The sequence below is a fragment of the Pongo abelii genome, chromosome 17 (assembly GCF_028885655.2).
Source record: "Pongo abelii isolate AG06213 chromosome 17, NHGRI_mPonAbe1-v2.0_pri, whole genome shotgun sequence".
NCBI lineage: Eukaryota > Metazoa > Chordata > Mammalia > Primates > Hominidae > Pongo > Pongo abelii.
In genome coordinates this window covers 65,744,391-65,768,393 of record NC_072002.2, presented here as the reverse complement: position 1 = coordinate 65,768,393, position 24,003 = coordinate 65,744,391, and the positions used below count along the sequence as shown (strand labels likewise).

The following is a 24,003-nucleotide window of genomic DNA, read 5'->3' as shown; positions in this document are numbered from 1 at the left end:
CTACCAACACAATAAAGTCTGGCACTTACTTAGTACTCAGTGAATGGGGCACCCCCAAACAGGTGGTTTAAATTCTTTCTGGTAAGTTCAGTAATGAAATGGGCTAGTTTCATTACTATGCACCACCACACCCAGCTAATCTTTGTAATTTTAGTAGAGACGGGGGTTTAGCCACGTTGCCCAGGCTGGTCTCAAACTCCTGACCTCAAGCAATCCATCCACCTTGGCCTCCCCAAGTGTTGGGATTACAGGCATGAACCACTGCCCCTGGCCAAGATGGAGTCTTGCTATGTCTCTATGGACTTGAACCCCTGGGCTCAAGTGATCCTCTCACCTCAGCCTCCTGAGTAGCTGGCACTACAGGCACACACCACTGCACTCAGCTCTAGGTGGACATTTCTAAGGATGTGGCAGTGACTAAGACATAATCTCTATCCTCAGGGGATTCATGCATTAGAGATACTCATCTGAGCCATTCTAGTCCTAGAGTCCTAGTCTCTTGCACAAGTTTAGGTACATTAGATGTCTAATTAGTGCTTATTTGAATTGAATTTAGAAACCATGGCATGCTTTATGCATGATCAAAATGTGGCACTTTTTGGGGGCAGAGTCTACAGTAAGACAGACCATTCTAGAGACTGCATCAGAATGATCGTATCTTAAGTAATCAGACCTATCTTGATCATTGTTTTGTTTTTTTTTTTTTTTTTTTTGAGAGAGGGTCTTGCTCTGTTGCTCAGGCTGGAGTGCAATAGCATGATCATGGCTTACTGCAGCCTCAACCTCCCCAGGCTCCCACCTTGGCCTCCTGAGTAGCTGAGACCACAGGCACACCACCATGCCTGGCTAAGTTTTGTATTTTTTGTAATGATGGGGTTTCACCATGTTGTGCAGGCTGGTCTGGAACTCCTGGGCTCAAGCAATCCGCCTGCCTTGGCCTCCGAATGCTGGGATTACAGGCATGAGCCACTGCCCCTAGCCAATCATCACTACTTTGGAGTCTCCACAACTAGCCGGGAGTCAAAAATTTTGGCCAGAGAAGCCCCAGAACCCAGAGGAATTGAACAGTACGTACTACAACAGTGTTTCTAAATATGTGTGCTGTAAAGCTCTCTAGGTTCCTGAGATGTTAACAGGTAGTACCTGGTGAAATAGGACTGAGAAAGGGCTTCAACAGAGCTGACAGGCCTCTGTACTGCAGGATTTCTCAACACCTTCAAGCAATGTGCTATGCTCCTTATATATGTTGTCTTGTTTAACAATCTATGACATGGGTCTTACTGTTTTTCCCATTTTTGAAATGAACAAGCTGAAGAAACTCAGAGAGTGGGTTACCAGCTCCAGACCACACAGAGGTACCACCACATGTCAGAGAATGGGACTCTGGGATCAGGTCTTTCTGGCATCAAACACTGGTTTATGATCATTTGAAGCAATACTGTTTTTAATATGTTGATGGATACTACACCACTCCTAGAAGGACAGACAGCAATAATGTGTTTCCCAAACTGATTTGACTGAGGAGCCCCTCTGAGTGAATCAGCACTCAAGACTAGCTTTCCATGGAGCATGTTTTAAGAAACATTGTGGGGCAAATAATGTTTATTAATAGGGACACGTAAATGAAACTTCAGTTTAACAGATAAGCATTGTTTACCTCCAGGTTCCCAAGCTTCACTCGATGGCTCATTTCTTTTGAATGTTATTTGGTATGACACTGCAATTCTAACACATTCACTCTTTAGGATTTGACTTACCTAGTAATTCGACTCATTATGTCACTAATTTTGGTAAACTATATTCACATCAAGAGTGTAAACTAACTTGCTGTGTATCTCAATGGGCCTGCAATTTGCATTTTGGGGTGAGATGATTCTTTATTGTATACGACTGACCAAAACTTTGCAGGACAGCTAACATCCCTGATCCCTGCTGACTAAATACCAGTAGTAGTAGTACCACCACTACCACCACCGCACTCAGTCACTGTGACAAGAAAACATACCCATAATTTCAAACCTGCTTCTAGAGGACCAGTGTCACCCCAGCTGAGAACCATGGGTTAAGAGCCAAATAGAAAGTTTAATAAAATGTTAAAATAAACACCTAGCCAAACCCTGCATTCAGTATTCCAGCAAAGCTATGGTCATGCTATCATCAATCGTGCCTGTCCAACGTCTCATGACATTTCTCCCTCTTCTGTTAATAACACAAACAGATTCAATACAAACTGCCAAAATACCATTTTTAGCCACGAGGGCTAAGTCCTGCGCTCTTTGCCAATAGCAGCAATAAAGCTGGGCAGAAGCTAAGCCCAGAACTGCATGGAATATTGGCTATCTGTGGTAGTAGCACAAAATAAGACGTATAACTGAATAGTCTATCATTTTGACAAATCTGGACTTCAAAAAGGATGCTGGGGTTTTTTTCTCTTAAAAAGATTTATTATCAAAAAGCTTGCTCTCTTTAAATACTGAGCCAATTCATCAATGCAGCTCCATTCTTTTTAGGATTATTAGGGCCCAAATAATTTCAGACTAAAACAAGAAATAAAAAAACTGGACTATAGGTTCAGTAACATATTCACAGACATGTCAGTGTGCACTCAGGAACACTGGTTTCATTTCTTGATTGGAATGCTTATCACCATAAAATCTTCTGCTAGAGTCACTTCTTGGAGATCTAACACTGATTCAGCTTGCTTTTTTAGTTCTGCAATGCCATCTGTTTCTCCTTCTCTGGCCAAGGCAACTGGTTTGTACCTCTGACTGAAGTGAGTCAGAACCAGCCTCTTTGCACGGCACAACTTTGCAAATGTCGCTGCCATCTGTGGTGTGCTGTGGCCGTGCTCCTTTGCTTTGTCCATCTGGGCATCATCCAGGGTCGCTTCGTGGATCAACAGGTCTGCTTCAAAGCACAGCTTTACTCCTCCATCACCCACAACCCCAGAGCAGTCACCCAATATGCAGATTTTTCTTCCAACAATAGGCTTTTTTAAGACATCTTGGGGAGAAATTGTAACCCCATTTTCCAGAACAACAGAAATTCCATTTTTCAGCTTCCCATAGGCAGGACCTGGTGGAACACCTAATGATGAAGGCAGATAACATTACATCATAGGAATGGAATTTATGACTTTTCAAGAGTCTATTTTAACAGCATTGCAAATAGCTAATGGAAAAGGCATCCATAATTGTTATAAATGTTTTACTACTTGTGGAAAACTGGATTTATACATTTTTAAAATTTCAGTGTTGATTGATATTAGCAATGCCTTAGTACTTAAAACATTTCCCATGCATACATGTCAGACAAGTTTTAGTCTCCTAAGTATCACTAGGACCTTATTGTAGTCACTATAACATTCTTGATTCTCTGCTGTGCACAGAAACAACAGTTTTTGAGAGTGCTTTATTTAATAAGCTCACCTTTGGGTAAAATTTGAGAGTGCATTTAAGTAGTGATATAGTCAGGCTGGGTGCACTGGCTCATGCCTGTAATCCTAGCATTTTGCGAGGCCGAGGCAGGCGTAGTGGTGCACACCTGTAGTCCCAGCTATATGGGAGGCCAAGGCACAAGAATTGCTTTAACCCAGGGGGCAGAAGTTGCAGTGAGCGAGCTGAGATCACACCACTGCACTCCAGCCTGGACAACAGAGTGAGACTGCCTCAAAAAAAAAAAAAAAAAAGATATAATCAACACCTAGTCAAAACAAGTACCTACAAAGTAACTTAATAAAAAAATTGTTAGCAGGATTGCTTGTATTACAAGATCAAGGAGCATTTTTTCAGGCAATTGTACATTATTAGTCTTCTTGGCAGACAGGGGCAGTTCCACATTTATCAAAGTGGGCTTAAATCTCATATTAATTTAAAATAAGACCTGATCATCACTATGGACAATACTTACAAACTAGTATAGTATGACCACCAATTCCAACACAGATCATGTTTAAAGTTTCCAAATATAATAGTCTTTCCACAGGCTTTCAGGTAATAAAAATACCCTTGGCCTAAGTCACTTTTCCTCATTATCTAGCATTTTGTTTTAGTTGAGGAAGAGATCACATAAATAAAAAAACAACACACACAAAATGCCACCGTGCTTTTTACAGGCACTGCCACAGCATGCCTGTGGAGGCAGTGACACTGGAGATATAATGTACCTGGACTCTACCTTGCAAGAGGTGCTGAAAAGATCCCCTCATGCATGCTGGCTTAGCGCTTAGCATGGAGGAGGTGTGAAGCCTTAGATGGGCCCCAAGCCCACCTCTGTATGCTTGCTTTCAACTATGATGAACCCTGATATATAAAACTGGTTGAGGCACAGGGTTTTGAATACCAAATTAATTTAATCAAGGTTAAATCAGTAAGCAAAGTAGATACAGAAGGAAACTCTGAAAGCATATGGTTGCAGTTGTAAGGTTAAGAATGATGGCAAAAATTCTCAGACCAAAGATGTCATCAAAAACACATATCAAAGGGAAGACATGAAAAAATAAAGCCTGGACCTAAAACCACCACCACTACCACCCAAATCACCTTGCCAACCAAGATAGTATAAGGTGAAGACAGACTAAGAATGTGGATCCAGGGAGCTGAAGACAGGATTCAAATGTATACTTGGCTTTTGCTCTAAATAGCATTTTTTCGCCCCATGGATTTTCCTTCATAAGCAAACTTTGGGCAAAGGGACTAAGTGGAGAAAATGTCAGTTTTAGGCCTGGGATAGAGGAGTCGAAGCTTACTATGACACTTTTTTTTTTTTGAGACAGAGTCTCGCTTTGTCACCCAAGCTGGAGTATAGTAACGCCATCTTGGCTTACTGCAGCCTTGACCTCCTGGGTTCAAGTGATCCTCCTGCCTCAGCCCCCCAAGGAGCTGGGACTACAGGCACATGCCACCACACCCAGTTACTTTTTGTCTTTTTAGTAGAGATGGGGTTCCGCCATGTTGCCCAGGCTGGTCTTGAACTCCCGAACTCAAGTGATCCTCCCACCTCGGCCTCCCAAAGTGCTAGGATTACAGGTGTGAGCCACCACTCCTGGCCTTACTATGACACTTCTTATAGCTTCAGTCAACAGGTGCCCTATTGATGAGAAGGGGGGAAAAAACAAAAAACAAAAAAAACACTTACCAAGGTCTTTAAGTTTCTGTGCATTGAGTTTACCTGGGCGTTTCTTTTCCACGACTGAAAACCCAAATGAGGGAATTCTGTGAAAGAGGCGAAATGCTTTTACAACAAACTGTTCATCATCAAACAGAAGGTATGAGTTTTCTTCTGAGTCTAACAGGATAGTTCTTCCTTGTTCCTCTTTGGGAGGACTGTCTGCTCTATTCACATGCACAAATTCTTTTAGTTCTTCTGCAGGACATTGATCCGCTGTAGGAACCAGTTCATGAACCACATAATGGAAGACCAGCTCTGTGTGAGAGAGTTCCATGGCTCTCCAGATAAAGTCCCGAAGCCCTACAGGGCCATAGATTTCAATAGGCTGTTTGGACACCATGGAGCCACTCTGCAGGCTGATTGTGCAGAGGAGCCCAGGAAGGCCAAAGAAATGGTCTCCATGAAGGTGTGTGATGAAGATCTTGGTAATTCTCCCTTTTGATTGAGATAGAGAAATACGTTTGGAAATTTTTCATTAACTAAAAACCCATACAAAGCTATTTGAAACAAGCCTAACAATTTACATTAAAAATAGTAAATTGAATTTAAAAGTTCTACTTATCATAAACTTATTCATTTACATTTTACTACATGATTCCAAAAACAGGAAGACAGGCTTTATTTCACCAGATGGTTTTTTGATTGTTTGTTTGTTTTTAATAGTTTTTTTTTTTAAAGAGACAGGTCTTGCTCTGTCATCCAGGCTGGAGTGCAATGGTGTGATCATAGCTCACTGCAGCCTTGACCTCCTGGACTCAAGTGATCCTACTGCCTCAGCCTCCCAAGTAGCTAGGACTACAGACCCTACCACTATGCCTGGCTTTTTTTTTTTTTTTTTAATTTTGTAGAAATGGGGTCTTGCTATGTTGTCCAGGCTGGTCTCAAACTCCTGGCCTTAAGCAATTATCCCACCTTGGCCTCCCAAAGTGCTGGGATTACGGTGCCTAGCCCCACTAGATGGTTTCAATAAGATATAACATTTTTCATAAGATATCTTCATATTACATAGTTTTACAGCTTTCAGAGTATTTTCATACATTTTGTGTCACATAAAAAAACAAGTAGGCCAGGCACGGTGGCTCAACGCCTGTAATCCCAGCACTTTGGGAGGCCGAGGCAGGAGGATCACCTGAGGTCGGGAGTTTGAGACCAGCCTGACCAACATGGAGAAACCCTATCTCTTCTAAAAAAAATACAAAATTAGCCGGTCGTGGTGGCGCATGCCTGTAATCCCAGCTACTCAGGAGGCTGAGGCAGCAGAATTACTTGAACCCGGGAGGCGGAGGTTGCGGTGAGCCAAGATTGTGCCATTGCACTCCAGCCTGGGCAACAAGAGCAAAACTGTCTCAAAAAAAAAAAAAAAAACAAGTAAAATATACAAGTGTACCAAAATAATTCACTTAACTATTAAATAGATAGGCCTCAAGTATCAAAAGCATCTAGCAATTACATTGCCCCCTACTGCTCCCTCTGAGAAAAGCAAACATATATTCCAGGAAAACAAAATGTTCCACTGGCTCCAACGGACTGGACCAGTGCCTGAACCCAAAACTGCCTTTTAAGGACTCCCTATACTGGACAGTGATTAACCAATCAAGTCACGGCCTGCTTGTCTGGGTGAGGTTGAAGAAGATGGAGAAAAAGGAAGAAGGGTGAGGAAGGGAGGGGAAAAGGAGGAGGGAGAAGGGAGGTAGGAGAGGGAAAAAGATGAGGAACTAAGAAGGAAGGTGGGCAACAGATGCCAGAATGCAGGAGGACCGATCCCCTAAGCTATTATGTAAGGGTACTTGGGTCCATTCTTCCTTTCAGTCTGAACTAACACAACAGCTTTTTCAGTGCATATTGGCTTACGTTTTAATTTGGTTTAGCCAATGGTAAACTGAATTTATTGCTGGAATATGGCAGGATGCCACATCAGCATTTTCTGAGACACACCACATGACATTTCAAAAGTAACAACAAAAATTAACACATTTCTAGTACAAAAGAGGCTTCTGGCCCTTTGCTCAAGGCCCACCTATTTTAAACGTTTGATGCTATAAAAGTACAGAAACAGTTTATTGATACCATAAAAGAACAGGAATAGTTTACTGTAATGTGATTTGTTCTATAACATCAAGTGTTCTCCAAGCAAGTCTTCCCAGAATTACTACATCCAAGCCCAGCCAGCAACAGAGAACAATAGATTGGCACAGGCTGATTGTGGACCTTGCAAATCCCCAGGAGGCACTCTAGAAGTTTCCTCGATATGCTCCTTTTTGCTGTTTTTTTACTGCCTGAATTCCTCATTTCCCCCGTCTCCCTGTGCGGGTTGCCAAGTCACCTCCATGTGTGACCTGAGGACTCTGCAGACAAAAGAATTACAGCAATAGGGCCGGGCAAGATGGCTCATGCCTGTAATCACAACACTTTGGGAGGCTGAGGTGGGTGGATCACCTGAGGTCGGGAGTTTGAGACCAGTCTGATCAACATGGAGAAACCCTGTCTCTACTAAAAATACAAAATTAGCTGGGTGTGATGGCGCATGCCTGTAATCCCAGCTACTCAGGTGGCTGAGGCAGAAGAATCGCTTGAACCCAGGAGGTGGAGGTTGTGGTGAGCCGAGATCACGCCATTGCACTCCAGCCTGGGCAACAAAAGTGAAACTTCATCTCAAACAAAAAAAAAAAAAAAAAGAACTATAGCAGTCACTGAGTCCAGATCCCCCAGTGGCCTAAAAACTACCAACATCGGACTTTCCGGGCCCTTTCCCTATCCACTCTAAAACAAAGCCAAACTGAACACCAAAACAACCTGTGAACTCGAAGCGAGGCAAATTAAGTGAAAAACTGCTTCCTACAGTTATCACAGCTTCAAGGAGACAAATACTTCATTTTTCAAGAAACCTGATTTCAAAGGGAGAAGGAATGGCAACCACAATTATCAAAGGTATGAGGAAGCTCTCAAATGAAGACACAAAAATGCCTGAGTTCCCTTTCCCTTGGGAACAAGGAAGTTATAGGGGAATATGTCATCCACAGAGGAGTGGAATATTGAGCATTCTCTAAAAATGAAGACATAGGTATATTTACTGGATTTGGAAAAGCTGCAATATATTGTTTGTATACATTGCTCAGTTGAAAAAAAAAGCAGGTTATGCCAAGAACAGTATAATTCTATGTATGCAGAACTATACACACACACACACTCCCATACTATCACCATATCTATATACATAGAAAATTCACCTACGAGGGGAGACTTGGACTTTTCTTATTTACACGTTTTTGTTTTGTTTGAATTTTTACAATAAGCATTTATACTTTTTATATCATTTAAAAATCATGCTCTTATAATACTTTTAATAATCATTTCATGTGTACACATAAGTATAGGGTATAGAATAATATACATGGAAGACTTGGAAGAGTGGGAGGGTGGCAGGGGGCAGGGGGGTGTGGTGAGGGATGATTAGTTACCTGATGGGTACAATGTACATTATTTGGTCATGAGTACATTAAATCCCAGACTTCACCACTATGTAATATATCCATTATCCCTAGAGGTAGTACAAGCTGAAAGGGTTTCAATGAATCAAATAATGATAGGTCCATAATAGGTTATGGAGAGAAATTAGTATGTACTAAGGGTGCTGCATTCCAGTTTGAGACTAGGGGCATCTGAAGTACTAGAGAGTCACAGGTAATGCTCTAGGATTACTATCTCACCTTCCTCTCTAAGGCCAGAAATTTTTCTTTTTTTTTTTTTCGAGATGGAGTCTCACTCTGTTACCCAGGCTAGAGTGCAGTGGCACTATCTCAGCTCACCACAACCTCCGCCTCCTGGGTTCAAGCAATTCTCCTGCCTCCGCCTCCCAAGTAGCTGGGTTTACAGGCACCCGCCACCACACCTGGCTAATTTTTGTATTTTCAGTAGAGATGGGGTTTCACCATGTTGGCCAGGCTGGTCTCAAACTCCTGACCTCGTGATCCACCTGCCTCGGCCTCCCAAAGTGCTGGGATTACAGGCATGAGCCACCATGCCCGGCCTCAGAAATTTTTTTTCTAAGCATACAGAAATGTAGTAAACTAAAGTTCCTTTGGGCTTTTGGGGTTGTGGTTTTTTTGTTTTGTTTTGTTTTGGTTTTTTTTGGGCCAAGATTAGATTTACCAATTGTATGTATGAATTCATGCATTTATGTTTATTTATTTATTTGTTGAGACAGGGTCTTGCTCTGTCACCAGGCTGGAGTGCAGTGGCTCAATCATGGCTCACTGCAGCTTTGACCTCCTGGGCTCAAAGGATCCTCCTGCCTCAGCCTCCTGCTGGGACCACACCCGACTTTTTTATTTCTTGTAAAGATGGAGTCTCTTTATGTTGCCCAGGTTGGTCTCAAACTCCTGGCCTCAAGTGATCTTCCTGCCTTGACCTCCCAAAATGCTGGGATTACATGCATGAGCCACTGTGCCCAACTCCAACTGTTTATTTAAACCCTATGTAGACTGGGCAAAGTGGCTCACACTTGAATCCTAGCACTTTGGGAGGACAACGCAGGTGGATTGCCTGAGCTCAGGAGTTTGACATCAGCCTGAGCAACATGGCAAAGCCCCATCTCTATTAAAAATACAAAAAAAATTAGCCAGGTGTCGTGGTACGTGCCTGTAATCTCAGCTACTCAGGAGGCTGAGGCATAAGAATCACTTCAACCTGGGAGGCAGAGGTTGTAGTGAGCCGAGATCGCACCACTGCACTCCAGCCTGAGCAACAGAGCAAGACTCTGTCTCAAAAAAAAAACAAAAAACAAAAAATCATATACAAAGGAACTGTAAAATATACTTGTGGTGGATACTTTAGGTGGTCCCTGTGGCCCCTACCTCCTGGTGTTCACATCCTACAATCCCCTCTCCTTGAGTGTGGCCGGGACTTGTGACTTGCTTCTAACCAGCAGAATATGGCACAAGAATGCAACGTGATTACGTTATGGGACATAAGACTCCATCTTGCTAGCAGACTTACTCTAGAGTCTCCTTCTACCATGCTGGCTATGAAGAAGCAAGCTACCATGAAGCAGAAACCTACAATGCAGAGAACTCAAGCAGCTCAGGGTGGACTGTCCTACCACTGTAAGGGTTCTGCCAACAACCTGAAAGAGCTGAGAAGCAGAATCTTCCCCAGTTGGGCCTCTGATGAAATTGTAACCCCAGCCAACACCTAGATTGCAGCCTAGTGAGACCCTGAAGCAGAAAACCTAGCTAAACCAGGCCTGAACTCCCTAACCGACAGTAACTAGGAGATAACAAATGCAAATAAGCCACTAAATTTATAATCTGTTATGCATTATTAGATAGTATCAGATAACTAACACAAGTATTAAATAAAAAGATGTATCCCCACAGTCAAACCTCTGGTAACTCACACTTAACAATTTCTTGTTTCTATTTTAGTACACCTTGCCACCTCAACTCCTACTGTCTAAAATGTTAACTATCAAGTCTCTACTCTGGCCTGTGCCTGTCCGGAGGAATCTCATGAAGGTTCTCATGAAAGGAATCTCTGTACGATCCAAGAAAAGCAAAGAATGGCACCTGAATTATCTCAAAGTTTCAACACAAGACAGTATATAATTACGGTTCAATTGTACCTACCTGAAGGCCATATGTCCCAAACAATATGCATTAGCTCCTTCCTCCAACAACACTTTTCCTGACTTCTTCTCTAGGTCCAGGACATCACCATCAGTAACTTGTATTAATTCTTCACTTCCTCACACACTAGACATTCAGTGACCATCTCCTCTTGGCTCTACAAGTATCTCTTAAATTGAATCTCTCATCTCCATCTCTATACTTCAATATCCTCATTCTCTCTCTCACACACACACACATATACAGTGATGATATGGTTTGTGTCCCCACCCAAATTGCATCTTGAACTGTAGCTCCCATAATCCCCACATCATGGGAGGGACCCGGTGGGAAGTAATTGAATCATGGGAGCAGGTTTTCTCATGCTGTTCTCATGACAGTGAATAAGTCTCATGAGGTCTGATGGTTTGATAAAGGGGAGTTCCCCTGCACATGCTCTCTTGCCTGCCACCATGTAAGACATACCTTTGCCTTTGCCTTCCACCATGATTGTGGGGCCTCCCCAGCCATGTGGAACTGCGATTAGTTCATTAAACCTCTTTTTTTTTTAATAAATTACTCAGTCTTGGGCATTTCTTCATAGCAGTATGAAAATGGCCTGATACAGTAAATTGGTACTGGTAGAGTGGGATAATGCTATAAGGATACCTGAAAATGTGGAAATGACTTTGGAACTGGGTAGCAGGCAGAGGTTGGAACAGTTTGGAGGGCTCAAAAGGAGACAGGAAAATGTGGGAAGGTTTAGAACTTCCTAGAGACTTGGAGGGCTCAGAAGACAGGAAGACATGGGAAAGTTTGGAATTTCCTGTTGAATGGTTTTGACCAAAAAGTCCAGGCTGAGGTAGTCTCAGATGGAGATGAGGAACTTATTGGGAACTGAAGCAAAAGGATTCTTGCTATGCTTTAGCAAAGAGACTGGCAGCATTGTGCCCCTGCCCTAGAGATCTGTGGAACTTTGAACTTGAGAGAGATGCTTTAGGGTATCTGGCAGAAGAAATTTCTAGGCAGCAAAGCGTTCAAGAAATAACCTGGGTGCTCTTAAAAGCATTCACTTTTATGTATTCACAAAGATATGGTTTGGAATTGGAACTTATGTTTAAAGGGAACCAGAGCATAAAAGTTCAGAAAATTTGCATCCTGATGATGTAACAGAAAAGAAAATCCTATTTTCTGAGCAGAAATTCAAGCTGGCTGCAGAAATTTGTGTAAGTAATGAGGAGCCAAATGTTAATCACCAAGACAATGGGGAAAATGTTGCCAGAGCATGTCAGAGGTCTTCACAGCAGCCCCTCCCATCACATGCCCAGAGGCCTAGGAGGGAAAAATGGTTTCCTGGCCTGGGCCCAGGGCCTTGCTGCTTTGTGCAGTCTTGGGACTTGGTGCCCTGCATCCCAGTGTGGCTTAAAGGGGCCACGGTACAGCTCAGGCGGTTGCTTCAGAGAGTGCAAGCCCCAAGCCTTAGCAGCTTAGATGTGGTGTTGGGCCTGCGGGTGCACAGAAGTCAAATATTGAGGTTTGGGAACCTCCGCCTAGATTTCAGAGGATGTATGGAAACATCTGGTTGTCCAGGCAGAAGTCTTCTGCAGGGGTGGAGCCCTCACAAAGAACCTCTACTAGGGCAGTGTGGAAGGGAAATATGGGGTGTGAGCCCCCACACATAGCCACTGGGACACTGCTTAGTAGAGCTGTGAGAAGAGAGCTACTGTCCTCCAGAACCCAGAATGGCAGCTCTATTGACAGCTTGCACTGTGTGCATGGAAAAGCTGCAGACACTCAACGCCAACCCATGAAAACAGCCAGGAAGTGGGCTATACCCTGTAAAGCCACAGGAGTAGAGCTGCCCAAGACAATGGGAACCCACCTCTTGCATCAGCATGCCCTGGATGTGAGACATGGAGTCAAAGGAGATCATTTCGGAGCTTTAAGATTTGACTGTCTTATTGGATTTTGGACTTGCATGGGGCCTATAGCCCCTTTGTTTTGGCCAATTTCTCTCATTTGGAATGGGTATATTTACCCAATGCCTGTACCCCCATTGTATCTAAGAAGTAACTAACTTGCTTTTGATTTTACAGGTTCATAAGGTAGAAGGGACTAGCCTTGTTTCAGATGAGACTTTGGACCGTGGACTTTTAAATTAATGCTAAAAGGAGTTAAGACTTTGGGAGACTACTGGGAAGGCATGATTGGTTTTGAAATGTGAGGACATAAGGTTCTGGAGGAGTCAGGGGTGGAATGATATAGTTTAGCTATGTCCCACCCAAATCTCATCTTGAATTGTAGCTCCCATAATCCCCACATGTCATGGGAGGGACCCGGTGGGAAGTAATTGAATCATGGGGGGCAGGTTCTCTCATGCTGTTCTCATGACAGTGAATAAGTCTCATGAGATCTGATGGGTCGATAAAGGGCGGTTCCCTTGCATATGCTCTCTTGCCTGCCACCATGTAAGATACGCCTTTGCTCTGCCTTTGCTATCCACCATGATTGTGAGGCCTCCCCAGCCATGTGGAACTGCGAGTCCATTAAATCTCTTTTTTGTTGTTGTTTTAATAAATTACCCAGTCTTGGGTATTTCTTCATAGCGGTACGAAAATGAACTGATACAAGTGAACTGCAATTGCCTTGGAACTGGTCTCCCTGATGCTATTCTCTCTCTCCCAATACATGTGCCATCAGAAAACTCTGTCCTAAAACACAAACAAGATTGCATTATTCCCCCTTAAAAACAGGAATGGTTCCTTTTTCCCAGTAGAACAATAAAGTCTAAATATCTTACTATGCTACAGAGGACTTCACAGTCAGCCCTCACCTTTTCAGCATTCTTAGTTCCATCTAGCCTAGCCAAGTACTCAATGCTCCCCAACATGCCAGTTCTTTCCTGGAAACTTCCTTACTTGTTGCTCACTTTGTTGTCTGTTCCCTCAATGTCCATCTCTACCTCTCTCTCAGAAAAACTTCTATGTATCTCTTGGATCCTAGCTCAACTGTTAACAATCTCTGGGATGCCTTCTATTAATGAATGGTCAGTTACTTCCCCCTCCTTTGTGCTCCAAAGTACTTAGAAAATACTTCCATTATTCTGCTTATCAGATTACATGATTGATTACTGTCCATTTGCATGTCAGTTTCCATCACTAGACCAAGAGATCCCTGAACACTAGAAGTATCTTTCCTTTAGTCACCAAGTGCCAGGTACTGTGATGAGTTGTAGGAATAATGACTTCAGTACTATTTATCAAGACCTAATAAGTGAGAGGCACTGTGCTAAGTTGCTAAACGTCTTATCCATTCACTAAAGTAAGTTCCATGATCATTTATATACTTAGTAGATGCCTAGTTGAACAGATATAACTAGGCATCTACTAGGTATACAAATGATCATGGAACATACTTTACAGTAAAGGGAGATAAAGAACACAGAAACTAAATAACATAATTTCAGATACTGATGATGCTAAGAAGTCAATAAAAATAGGACAAAGTAAAGGAATGACTGGGGTGAGAGAGGAACTACTTAATCCAGGAGGACTTGGGAAAGCCTCTGAGAAGATGGCATCTGAGCTAAGATTTAACTGAGAAAGAGGCAATCACACAGAGAATAAATGATTACATGTAATTCTCATAACACCCTTTCTAAGTAGACTTTTTAATCCCCATTTTCAAAATGGGGAAAGTAAAGTTGAAGTTTGCTGATATGCTAAGGTCACAGGCCCAAGACACAGCCAGGTCTGCCTGACTGAAGCTGAAGCTTTTCACCATTGGACTGCTCTATCTCCCAGGTGCTGGCCTCTGCTCACTCCATTCCCCCTGGTTGAAATGCCCTTCTTCTCCTCAGCCCTGAAATTCCTCCTCCTCCTTTGACAACCCACAGGTCAACTTCTCTGAGAAGTTTACCCTGATAACCCCAAGAGGAAAAGAGCATCTCCCTCCTCCAAACATTTCCTACCCTTTGCATCCTCTCATGAAAACTATCTCCTGGTGGAGGTAAGTATGTACACTGCTTCCTTGCTAAGGCAGCGTTCATCTAATATGCCTGGTGTATCCCACGACATTTCCCAAACCCCAAGCCTACATGAATCCTTGCTTTCAGCATCTACAGGATAAATGAGAAGCAAGTAAATAAGTAAATGAAGTTCAGTGGACGTGGCCAGATGCCTGCAGGCCTTCCAAGTCTCACCAGGGTCTAGCACTGAAGTGGGATGCAACCATCAGGGCTGTTTCTAAACAAAATGTCCAAGGAGAGCCAAGAAAATGAAGCAGAACAACAAAAAAATCTTAATGAGATAGCTGAAGGCACACTAACCTGCTTTAAGTTGGCTTTTCATAAGCTGTGTCTGTGTTCCCTCCCCACAGTCAAAGAGCCAGCACTCGCCTTCACACCGAAGGACCACAGCAGAGGCACCCCGGGTTGGAGATGGGTATGCCGCACCCGTCCCCAGAAATGTCACATCCATAGACATTTTCCACCCTGCAACAGAAAGATCATCTGGGGATTATTTCATATCACTGTACCAAAAACACATTCCTGTAATATTTATTATTACTTTTTGGTTATTTAGAACAGTCTGGATTCTTGGTCTCTCATAGTATTCCACACATATCCACAGTAAGGTTTTAATAACTTGGCTAAAACTACAAGTTAACGAATCTCGTATAATTGTTCACATACCCAAACAAAAATAACCAAACCCAGGCAATTAAAAACTATAGCTGAATTCTAACTATATGATGTTCTCAAAAAGGCAAAACTATGGAGACATTAAAAATCGTGCTTGCTAGTGATACAGGGTGAGAGAAGGAAGAATGAACAGGCGGAGCACAGGGGATGTTTAAGGAAGTGAAACGATTCTGTATGATACAGTAAGACAGACATATGTCATTATACATTGGTCAACTGTACACAGAATGAACGCCACTAGAGTGAATGAGCTCTAATGTAAACTTTAGTTGACAGTGTATCAATATTGGCTCATCAACTGCAACACATGTAGCACATTTTTCTTTTTTTTTTCCATGAGCCCTTAAGCTTCTGAACATACACCACATTAATGCAAGATGTTAATAAGGGGAAACTGAGGGGTGAGGGATAAGAGAGTATATGGGAACTCTCTGTACTTTCTACTTATTAATTTTTAAAAAATCCTTCTAATAAACACTAAACAACAACAACTCTAGTTGAGATACTGGGCAAGAGATGGTATTTAATGATGCTCACCAAATGGTGTCTCTGATGCCCATAATGATCAGCCCTTTCTCTGAACAATCATAACAGTAATGCTCTATGATGCTCTATAGTCATGCTGGTATTTCACAATAATGCTGAACAAATGTCTCACTCCCTACATGACATGGTCCATGACTCACACGGACTTGGGACTCTGCTATTTTAAGTGATCAGCAACAACCTGTTGAATGTGCAGGTTTATTCCAACTCCTGGCACTATTCCTTTCACTATTTCTAGGTACATCTGACATCACTGATATACTTCTGAGATGGAAGATGTGTATCAAACAGAATATATTAGAATGAGCTGAAATGTATACATAACTGATTATAGATTATCCACATTGATGGCAGGGAAGAAAACAAATAAGCTTAAGAAAAACTACTATAAGAGAATTTGACAGCTAGATATAAAATATACAAAAACTTCAATAACTCTTCTCAGTCTTAGCAATAACAAGATAAAAACAGAAATGGGGGAAAAAACCCATTCCAAGAGCAAAAACAAAATTACCAGAAATAAAGTTAGCAAGAAAGGAACAGCACCCAAAAGATTCACACGAGTAAGAGATACACATTATGTCCTTGATAGAATGACTTCATATCACAGAAGTGTTCATCCTTCCTAAGCTAATGTAGACGTATTTGGTGGAAATTCTATCAGACTTCCAGTGGGATTAATTTTGGAACAGAAACAATCCAAAAATCATATGGGAGAAAAAATAAATGTCTGAGAAGGGACGAGAAAATTCCAAAAAGCAGTGAGTGGTGACCTGCCTTTCTAGGTATTAACATTTACGACAGCAATCTGACATAATTAGAATAGGCCGGGCATGGTGGCTCATGCCTGTTATCCCGCACTTTGGGAGGCTGAGGAGGGTGGATCACCTAAGGTCAGGAGTTTGAGACCAGCCTGGCCAAGATGATGAAACCCTGTCTCTACTAAAAATACAAAAATTAGTCGGGCATGCTGGTGCACACCTGTAGTCCCAGCTACTTCAGGAGGCTGAGGCAGCAGAATTGCTTGAACCTGGGAGGCGGCAGTCGTAGTGAGCCAAGATTGCACAATTGCACTCCAGCCTGGGTGACAGAGTAAGACTCTGTCTCAATAAATACATACATACATACATACATACATACATACATACATACAAACAATAATATTGGCACAAAAATAGAGGTAAAAGGGAAGGGAAAGTTCAGAAATAAACCAACTACCTATCGGAATCAATACAGTGTATAACAAAGGTATAAAAAGTGTGGTTTATTTAATGAATGGCACTGACATAATTGGCTGTTCTAGCAGAGAAAAAAGCAAAGAAAGATGCTCACTTTGCAATGTATATAAAAATACACTTCACGTAGTTAATAAATTTAAATGTAGAAAATCCAATAACATGTTCAAAAAAATTAGGAGAATGTTTATACCTTTAACTGTGGAGATGGGAAGCCCTTATTGGCAAGACATAAAATCCAGAAATTTTAAAAACAGACATTTTCACTAAATAAAATCTTTTATATATATCAAGACTCACAAAGTCAAAGGACAAGAAAAAAAAACCTGAAAAAAAAACAGTTTGGACCCCCTTATGACAGGGGGTTAATGCTCCTAAAAAATAAAAAGTTTGCGCAAATGCATTCAAAATACAAAAATACTGGTGCAATAGAAAAACAGGCAAAGGATATATATATATATATATGAACCACAGAAGAAATCCAAATGGCCTATAAGCATGAAAAGGGTTCAAACAACTATCGTGTATCTATTTAAAAAACTTAAATTAGGGTTCAGTCTCCAGGTAGTTAGTGGAATGCAAAATAAAGAACAAAGAGGCTGGGTACAGTAGCTCATGCCTGCAATCCCAGCATTTTGGGAGGCTGGGGTGGGAGGATCGCTTGAGCCCAGGAGTTTGAGACCAGCCTAGGCAACATAGTGAGACACTGTCTCTACAAAAAAATTAAAAAACAAAAATTAGCGGGACATGGAGGCATGTGCTTATAGTCCCAGCTTTTCAGGAGGCCAAGGCAGGAGGATCATTTGAACCTGGAAGGTTAAGGCTGCAGTGAGTTGTGATTTCACTGCTGCACTCCAGCCTGCGTGACAGAACAAGACCCACTCTCACAACAAACAAAAAAAGAGAGACCATTTACCACACATCAGCTGGCAGGCAAATATCAATAGAGCAATGCTAGTCAGTGCTAACCAGGATGACGGTAAATGGGTACTGTCACAAACTAATGGTGACAAAGTTATGAATTGCGATTATTCTTTGGGAGAATAAGTTGGAATATATATTACCAGTAATAATGATGCTGTTGATAATTATATGCTTTCACCCAGTAATCCCATTTTTCGTAATCTACCCAAATAATAAAGATCTATGTAAAATGACATGTATTGTGGTGCTCTCAAGATGGCTAAAATATGAAAGCAATCTAAATATGTCAATAGGAAAATGGCTGAATATTTTATTGTACATTTGTGCTATTATTTATTCTATCAACTATTTATTCTGCAGCTAATAGAGTCTTCTGTAACTACTGTCGTGGAGGGATGACAAGGAGAAAAGTTACAGATGGCTATGGTATGATCTCATTTTTATAACAATACCCCAAACCCCTACATTTATGTAAGACAGAGAAAGTCTGATGTGGGAGAGGATACACACCATCCTGTTAATATGGGTTATCTCAGGGGTAATTAAAGTGATGGGATGGGGGCTGTGCGGGGGATTAACTTTTCTTTTAAATCTTTTGCATTATGTTTCAATGAGTGGCATTTTATTTAATTTTTTAAAATTTATATTTACTTAATGCTGATAATTTTTTTTTTGGAAATGTGTCATACGGCCAAACATGCTTCTCTAACTACACACTACCTAGTCTTCCCTTCCATTTTGGGAAACAGCCCCTCCCCATATTTCCTGACCCCAACCCTCATACATAAGGTGGTGCATCTCTACCTTAAGCATAGCGTTGAGGTTACTGCTAACATCCCTTTCATGTGTTACTCTACATTATCACCTCCAAGATCAAGTCTTCCTCTGATAATAAAGGAGCTTTATTTGCAGAGGCTTCCTTATTGATTTGCAAGATAGGTAAGAATAAACAGAATGCAGAAAGTTAACATTTGTAAAGGCAAATTAACTGCAGAAGGAATAATAGAATATAATCACTTTGTCATCTCTAACAAATAATGGATTTAGATCAGTAGTACATAACCCCGGGGGCATATTAGAATCACCTGGAGAGCTTTTAAAACATATCAGTGAAGGTCAGGTATGGTGGCTCCTGTTTGTAAACTCAGCACTTTGGCAGGCTGAGGTGGCAGGACGGCTTGAGGCCAGGAGTTCAAGAGCAGCCTAGGGAACATGGCAAGACTCTGTCTCTATAAAAAATTAGCCGGGCATGGTGGCATACACCTGTAGTCCCAAACAAAACAAAAAACCATATCAATAATTGGGCTCCATCCCAGAACATTTAGATAGGAAATTCTGCAAGTGAGACATGTTTTAGTATTAAAAAATAAATAAATAAAATAAAAAGCCTTCTCCTGTGATCCTAACATGGAGTCCGATTTGAGAACCACTTAGTGAAAGGCTAACAGATAACTGCAATGTATGGATCAGGCTGACCTAAACTCACTACTCAACTAATCAATCTTTTTTAAAAAAGTTTTATTCTGAAAAACTTCAGACACATACAGAAGTAGAGATTAGCATAATGCAATGCCATACACCCATCATTGAACTTCAGCAACTGTTAACTCATAGGCAATCATGTTTCATCTATACACACCACCCCCATTACTCCAAGAATACCTGATAAGACAAACGGTGTGCTGTCTGATGGAAGTACCCCATTAGGCAGCACGCATTGTCTAGCTGTCTCTCTTTCTGATGTTAACAGCCGCTAGTGATCATTGCCAGGATCCATTATTTCATTAGGGGTTGCCAAAAGGTGATATTCTCTCATTTCTTTTGCATGTATTTGCTGGCATTCCCTGGTCAATTGTTACCCTATGGTGCTACTTGTACATAAAAGGTCCACAGAGAGAGGCAAGATGCTATCTAACTCCTGGTGTGATACAATGTAAAAAACACAGTAATGCCCCATTAAGTTCTCTTGCCAATAAAACCTGACCTGAACAAGGCTGCAGGTCTAAATACCTGCTTATTAAAGGATACCAGAAATGGAAAAAGCAAAATCCTGGATGTAGAAAACGTGAACCGTACAAATGACTTGTTCAAGTAAAATACAGGGAACAAAATAAAGAGCGAGGGAAAAAGATTAAGAGAGATCTAAGAGACATCAACCAAATATAACGTGTGTAGATTGTTTGGATACTGATTTGGACAAACTGGGTAAGAGGAGAGAGACAACTAGGAAAATGTAAATGCTGACTGGATAGTAGAGGGTAAAATGAAGTGCTAAGTACACTGATAATGGCTTTATGTTTTAAAAAGGTGTTATTGTGTTTTATAAACATGAACAAGGTAACAGATGGAATGGTACATTTCAGATTTTCTTTAAAATACTACAGTGGGGGAGAGGGTAACAGATGAAACAGAATTGATCATGAATTGGGAGTTCAGTATACTATTCAATTTTCATATATGACGTGAAGGTTTCCATAATAATTTAAAAACAAATATAATGAAAACCCTCCAAACAGGTCGGGAAGTAATCAGAAATTATTTAATCAATGGTGCATGTTTTGGGACATGCACCATTCTAGGCACTAGGAATTAAATGCGAGCAAACCAGATTAGGTCCCTGTCTTCTTGGAAAAAAAAAAAAAAAAAAAAAAAAAAAAAACCCAGCTGCTTGCTTTCTCAAGACTGTGATCCACGTTCGGCGAAGTGCATATTCCAATCGTGATCACAGTACTGTCATTTCACTCCGGGCCCGTGGATCTCGGTCCTGGCCGCAGATCACAATTCCCCGGTGATGATGGGGCATCAGCATTTGGAGGCTTCCCAAGCGATTCTACTGGCTGCCAGGTTGAGAACCGGCGCTCTTCATTTTCAGGCAGGCAGTGTCAACCCTGCAATCACCCTGTGGTGTGCCTAGGGCAGATATCGCTGTCCTCCATCTTAGAGCTGAAAGAACCGGGGCCGGGCGGCAGAAAGTAAGAGGCCAAGGCACAGGCTGGGCCAGAGGCCAGATTTCCGGCCTCTAGAGAGCCCAGGCTCCCCCACGAGACCGTGTTAGCCTCGAAAAAGGCTGGGTGGGCGGCGGCGCCGGGCGGCTGAGGCTGCGGCCCGCCGAGACTCCGGCCCGGGGCGGTGAACGAGGCGCGTCCTCGCTCCCGGGCGCTCCCCAGGCTTAGGTCCCCAGCGCCGGGCCGTGCCTGGTCGAGCCGGCGAGTCCCGAGGAAGCGCGCCCGCCCCCCTCTGGTATGCCCTACCGCACTCACCCTCTCCCCGAGGCCCGCGCCAGGAGCCGAGGGAGGCGCAGGCCCGCACCCTGGCCCAGCTGTCCGCGGGGCTACAATGCGCCCGGGCGGAAGTGCGCCGCCGGCCGGGTCCCGCGCGGCCGCTCTAGGATGCGACGGAGGTCCGCGCTCGGTGGCGCCCGCGCGGGACCTGGCTCTGGGCGCGCTTCCGGGCTCCCCCGGGGCCGCGAGGGCAGTGATTGAGTTTCCCTCCTTCCCAGGTCGCTGTGTGTCAGGTGGTGGCTATCGCCCTGAGGACCAGAGCGGGATAAACCAAAAGAGAAACAGTTACTCTTCTTTTGTTTTCCGTGTAATATTTTCCACATAAAAGTGTTCTTCCTGATGTTTTGCTCATACGTATGTGTCATTTTTGGTCTTTGGTTGGGATGAATCTTTACTGTCTTTCATCCACTAAGATCCTTTGCCTGACCATGCACCTTCATAAAGCCCCGTCCATATTCCATTTTCCTACTCTAGGTTGGAATATTTGCTTAACATCTGAAGCTGATTGTGCCTTACTCACTCCAAGCCTTGGTGTTCTCTTAGGTAGCGGACATGGGATTGAAAAGCCCAGGCTGGCTGTATACAGAACGGGCACGTGGCGATTACAGACCACAGGGAAAAACTCCTTCCGTTTGAATAACAACTTTAAAAAAAGTATTTCAAGCTCATGTGTACTGCCAGATGCACTGATTTCGTGCTCAGCGTACTTGAGGTGGTCAAAATATCCAGCAGCTGGCCGGGCGCCGTGGCTCACACCTGTAATGCCACCACTTTGGGAGGCCAAGACGAGCAGATTGCCTGAGCTCAGGAGTTCGAGACCAACCTGGCCAACATGGCAAACCTCGTCTCTACTAAAAATACAAAAAAAAAAAAAAAATTAGCCATGCATGGTGGCACACACCTGTAGTCCCAGCTACTCGGGAGGCTGAGGCACGAGAATAGCTTGAACCCGGGAGGTGCAGGTTGCGGTGAGCCAAGATCGCACCACTGCATTCCAGCCTGGGCGACAGAGCGAGACTCTGTAAAAAAAAAAAAAAATCCAGCGGCTTCAAAATAGGAATCGGAGAGGTGTTTCTTGAAACTACCAGGACAGACAGACGGCCACTTGTTTAAAAATCATTAATTGATCTACTTGTTGGGCTCTTTTAACCTTTATTCCAATATTAATGGAGCTCTGACTTTGTGGGTAGTATTATTTTGGGGGCTGAGAGATTTTTAAAATTTGTCATGGTCCCTGGTTTTGGGTTTTTTGTTTGTTTGTTTGTGACAGGGTCTCACTCTATCACCCAGGTTGGAGCGCAGTGGCGCGATCTCAGCTCACTGCAACCTCTTCCTCCTGGACTCAACCAATCCTCCCACCTCGGCCTCCCAAGTATCAGTAGCTGGGACTACAGGACTACAACCTCCCAGGTAGCTGGCACTACGGGCAAGCAACCACACCCAGCTAATTTTTTTTTTTTTTTTTTTTTTTGTAAAGATGGGGTTTCACTGTATTGCCCAGGCTGGTGTGAAACTCCTGAGGTCAAGCGATTCACCCGCCTCAGTGTCCCAAAGTGCTGGGATTACAGGCGTGAGCCACCGTGCCCTGCCGGTCCCTGGTTTTAAGGAGCCTACACTCAGTCAGGAAACAATCCACTAAAAGGGATATGGAAAAAGGGAGATCACTAGCTAGGAGATCAGTGAGGAAGAGGTAGGATTTGAGCTGAATCTTGTAGGATGGATGACACTTGAATTAATGTGGAAATAAAAAAAATAAAATGGACTTGGTCAAGTGGGGTCTAAATTAACAAAGCATTGAACACTGGAACTTGAACTTATCTCTCCTGACACTTGCCTAGCTAAAAGTTCCTTAAGAAGACACATAGCATTCTACAGCTTGGTCTTGATCACAATCAGCTAGGACAGCAGTCCCCAACCTTTTTGGCACCAGGTACCAGTTTCATGGAAGACAATTTTTCCTTGGGGGCAGGGGGTGGGGATACAGTTTGGGATGAAACCGTTCCATCTCAGATCATCAGGCATTAGTTAGATTCTCATAAGGAGCATGCAACCTAGATCCCTCACATGTGCAATTCACAATAGGGGTCACAGGTCTATGAGAATCTGATGCCCCGGCTGACCTGACAGGAGGCAGAGCTCAGGCAATAATGCTTGCTGGCCTGCCGCTCACCTTCTGCTGTGTAGCCCAGTTCCTAACAGGCCACAGACCTGTACTGGTCTGCAGCCCAGGGGTTGAAGACTCCTGAGCTAGGGGTCTCCCAGAGCAATATTCTCCATATGCCTGGCTAGGACTTATTTCTGCCCATCCATCAAAGCTTCCTACTCCCTTCTCAGAGGTTATCACACTTTCAGAGAATAGTGGATAGAACTGTTTGTTCATTTAAAAAATGTTCTATCGTGGAAAATTTCAAACATATAAAAGTTGTGAAAATTATGAATGAACCTTTACATACAATCATCACTAAACTTCAACAGTTAGCAACATCTGATCCATGTTGTTTCACCTATAATTCCTCTGTATTTGTCCATTTGCATTGCTATAA

General features: G+C 42.8%; 1 protein-coding gene across 2 annotated transcripts; it reads right to left on the bottom strand.

The window, feature by feature from the left end:
* Window positions 1-685: 685 nt before the first annotated feature.
* On the bottom strand, window positions 686-21,610 carry ELAC1 (elaC ribonuclease Z 1). 2 transcript variants are annotated; one of them, XM_054537945.2, is made up of 5 exons: window positions 21,440-21,552; window positions 19,265-19,442; window positions 15,100-15,264; window positions 5,137-5,604; window positions 686-3,087 (listed from the first exon to the last, which is right to left on the bottom strand). In XM_054537945.2, exons 3-5 carry the CDS (start codon window positions 15,254-15,256, stop codon window positions 2,621-2,623), a joined length of 1,092 nt encoding a protein of 363 aa, XP_054393920.1. In that variant the 5' UTR covers window positions 15,257-15,264; window positions 19,265-19,442; window positions 21,440-21,552; the 3' UTR covers window positions 686-2,620. The 2 variants fall into 2 exon arrangements, with proteins under 2 accessions (XP_054393920.1, XP_002828271.1); XM_002828225.5 differs by lacking the exon at window positions 19,265-19,442 and having other exon boundaries at window positions 21,440-21,610.
* Between the last annotated feature and the right edge of the window lie 2,393 nt (window positions 21,611-24,003).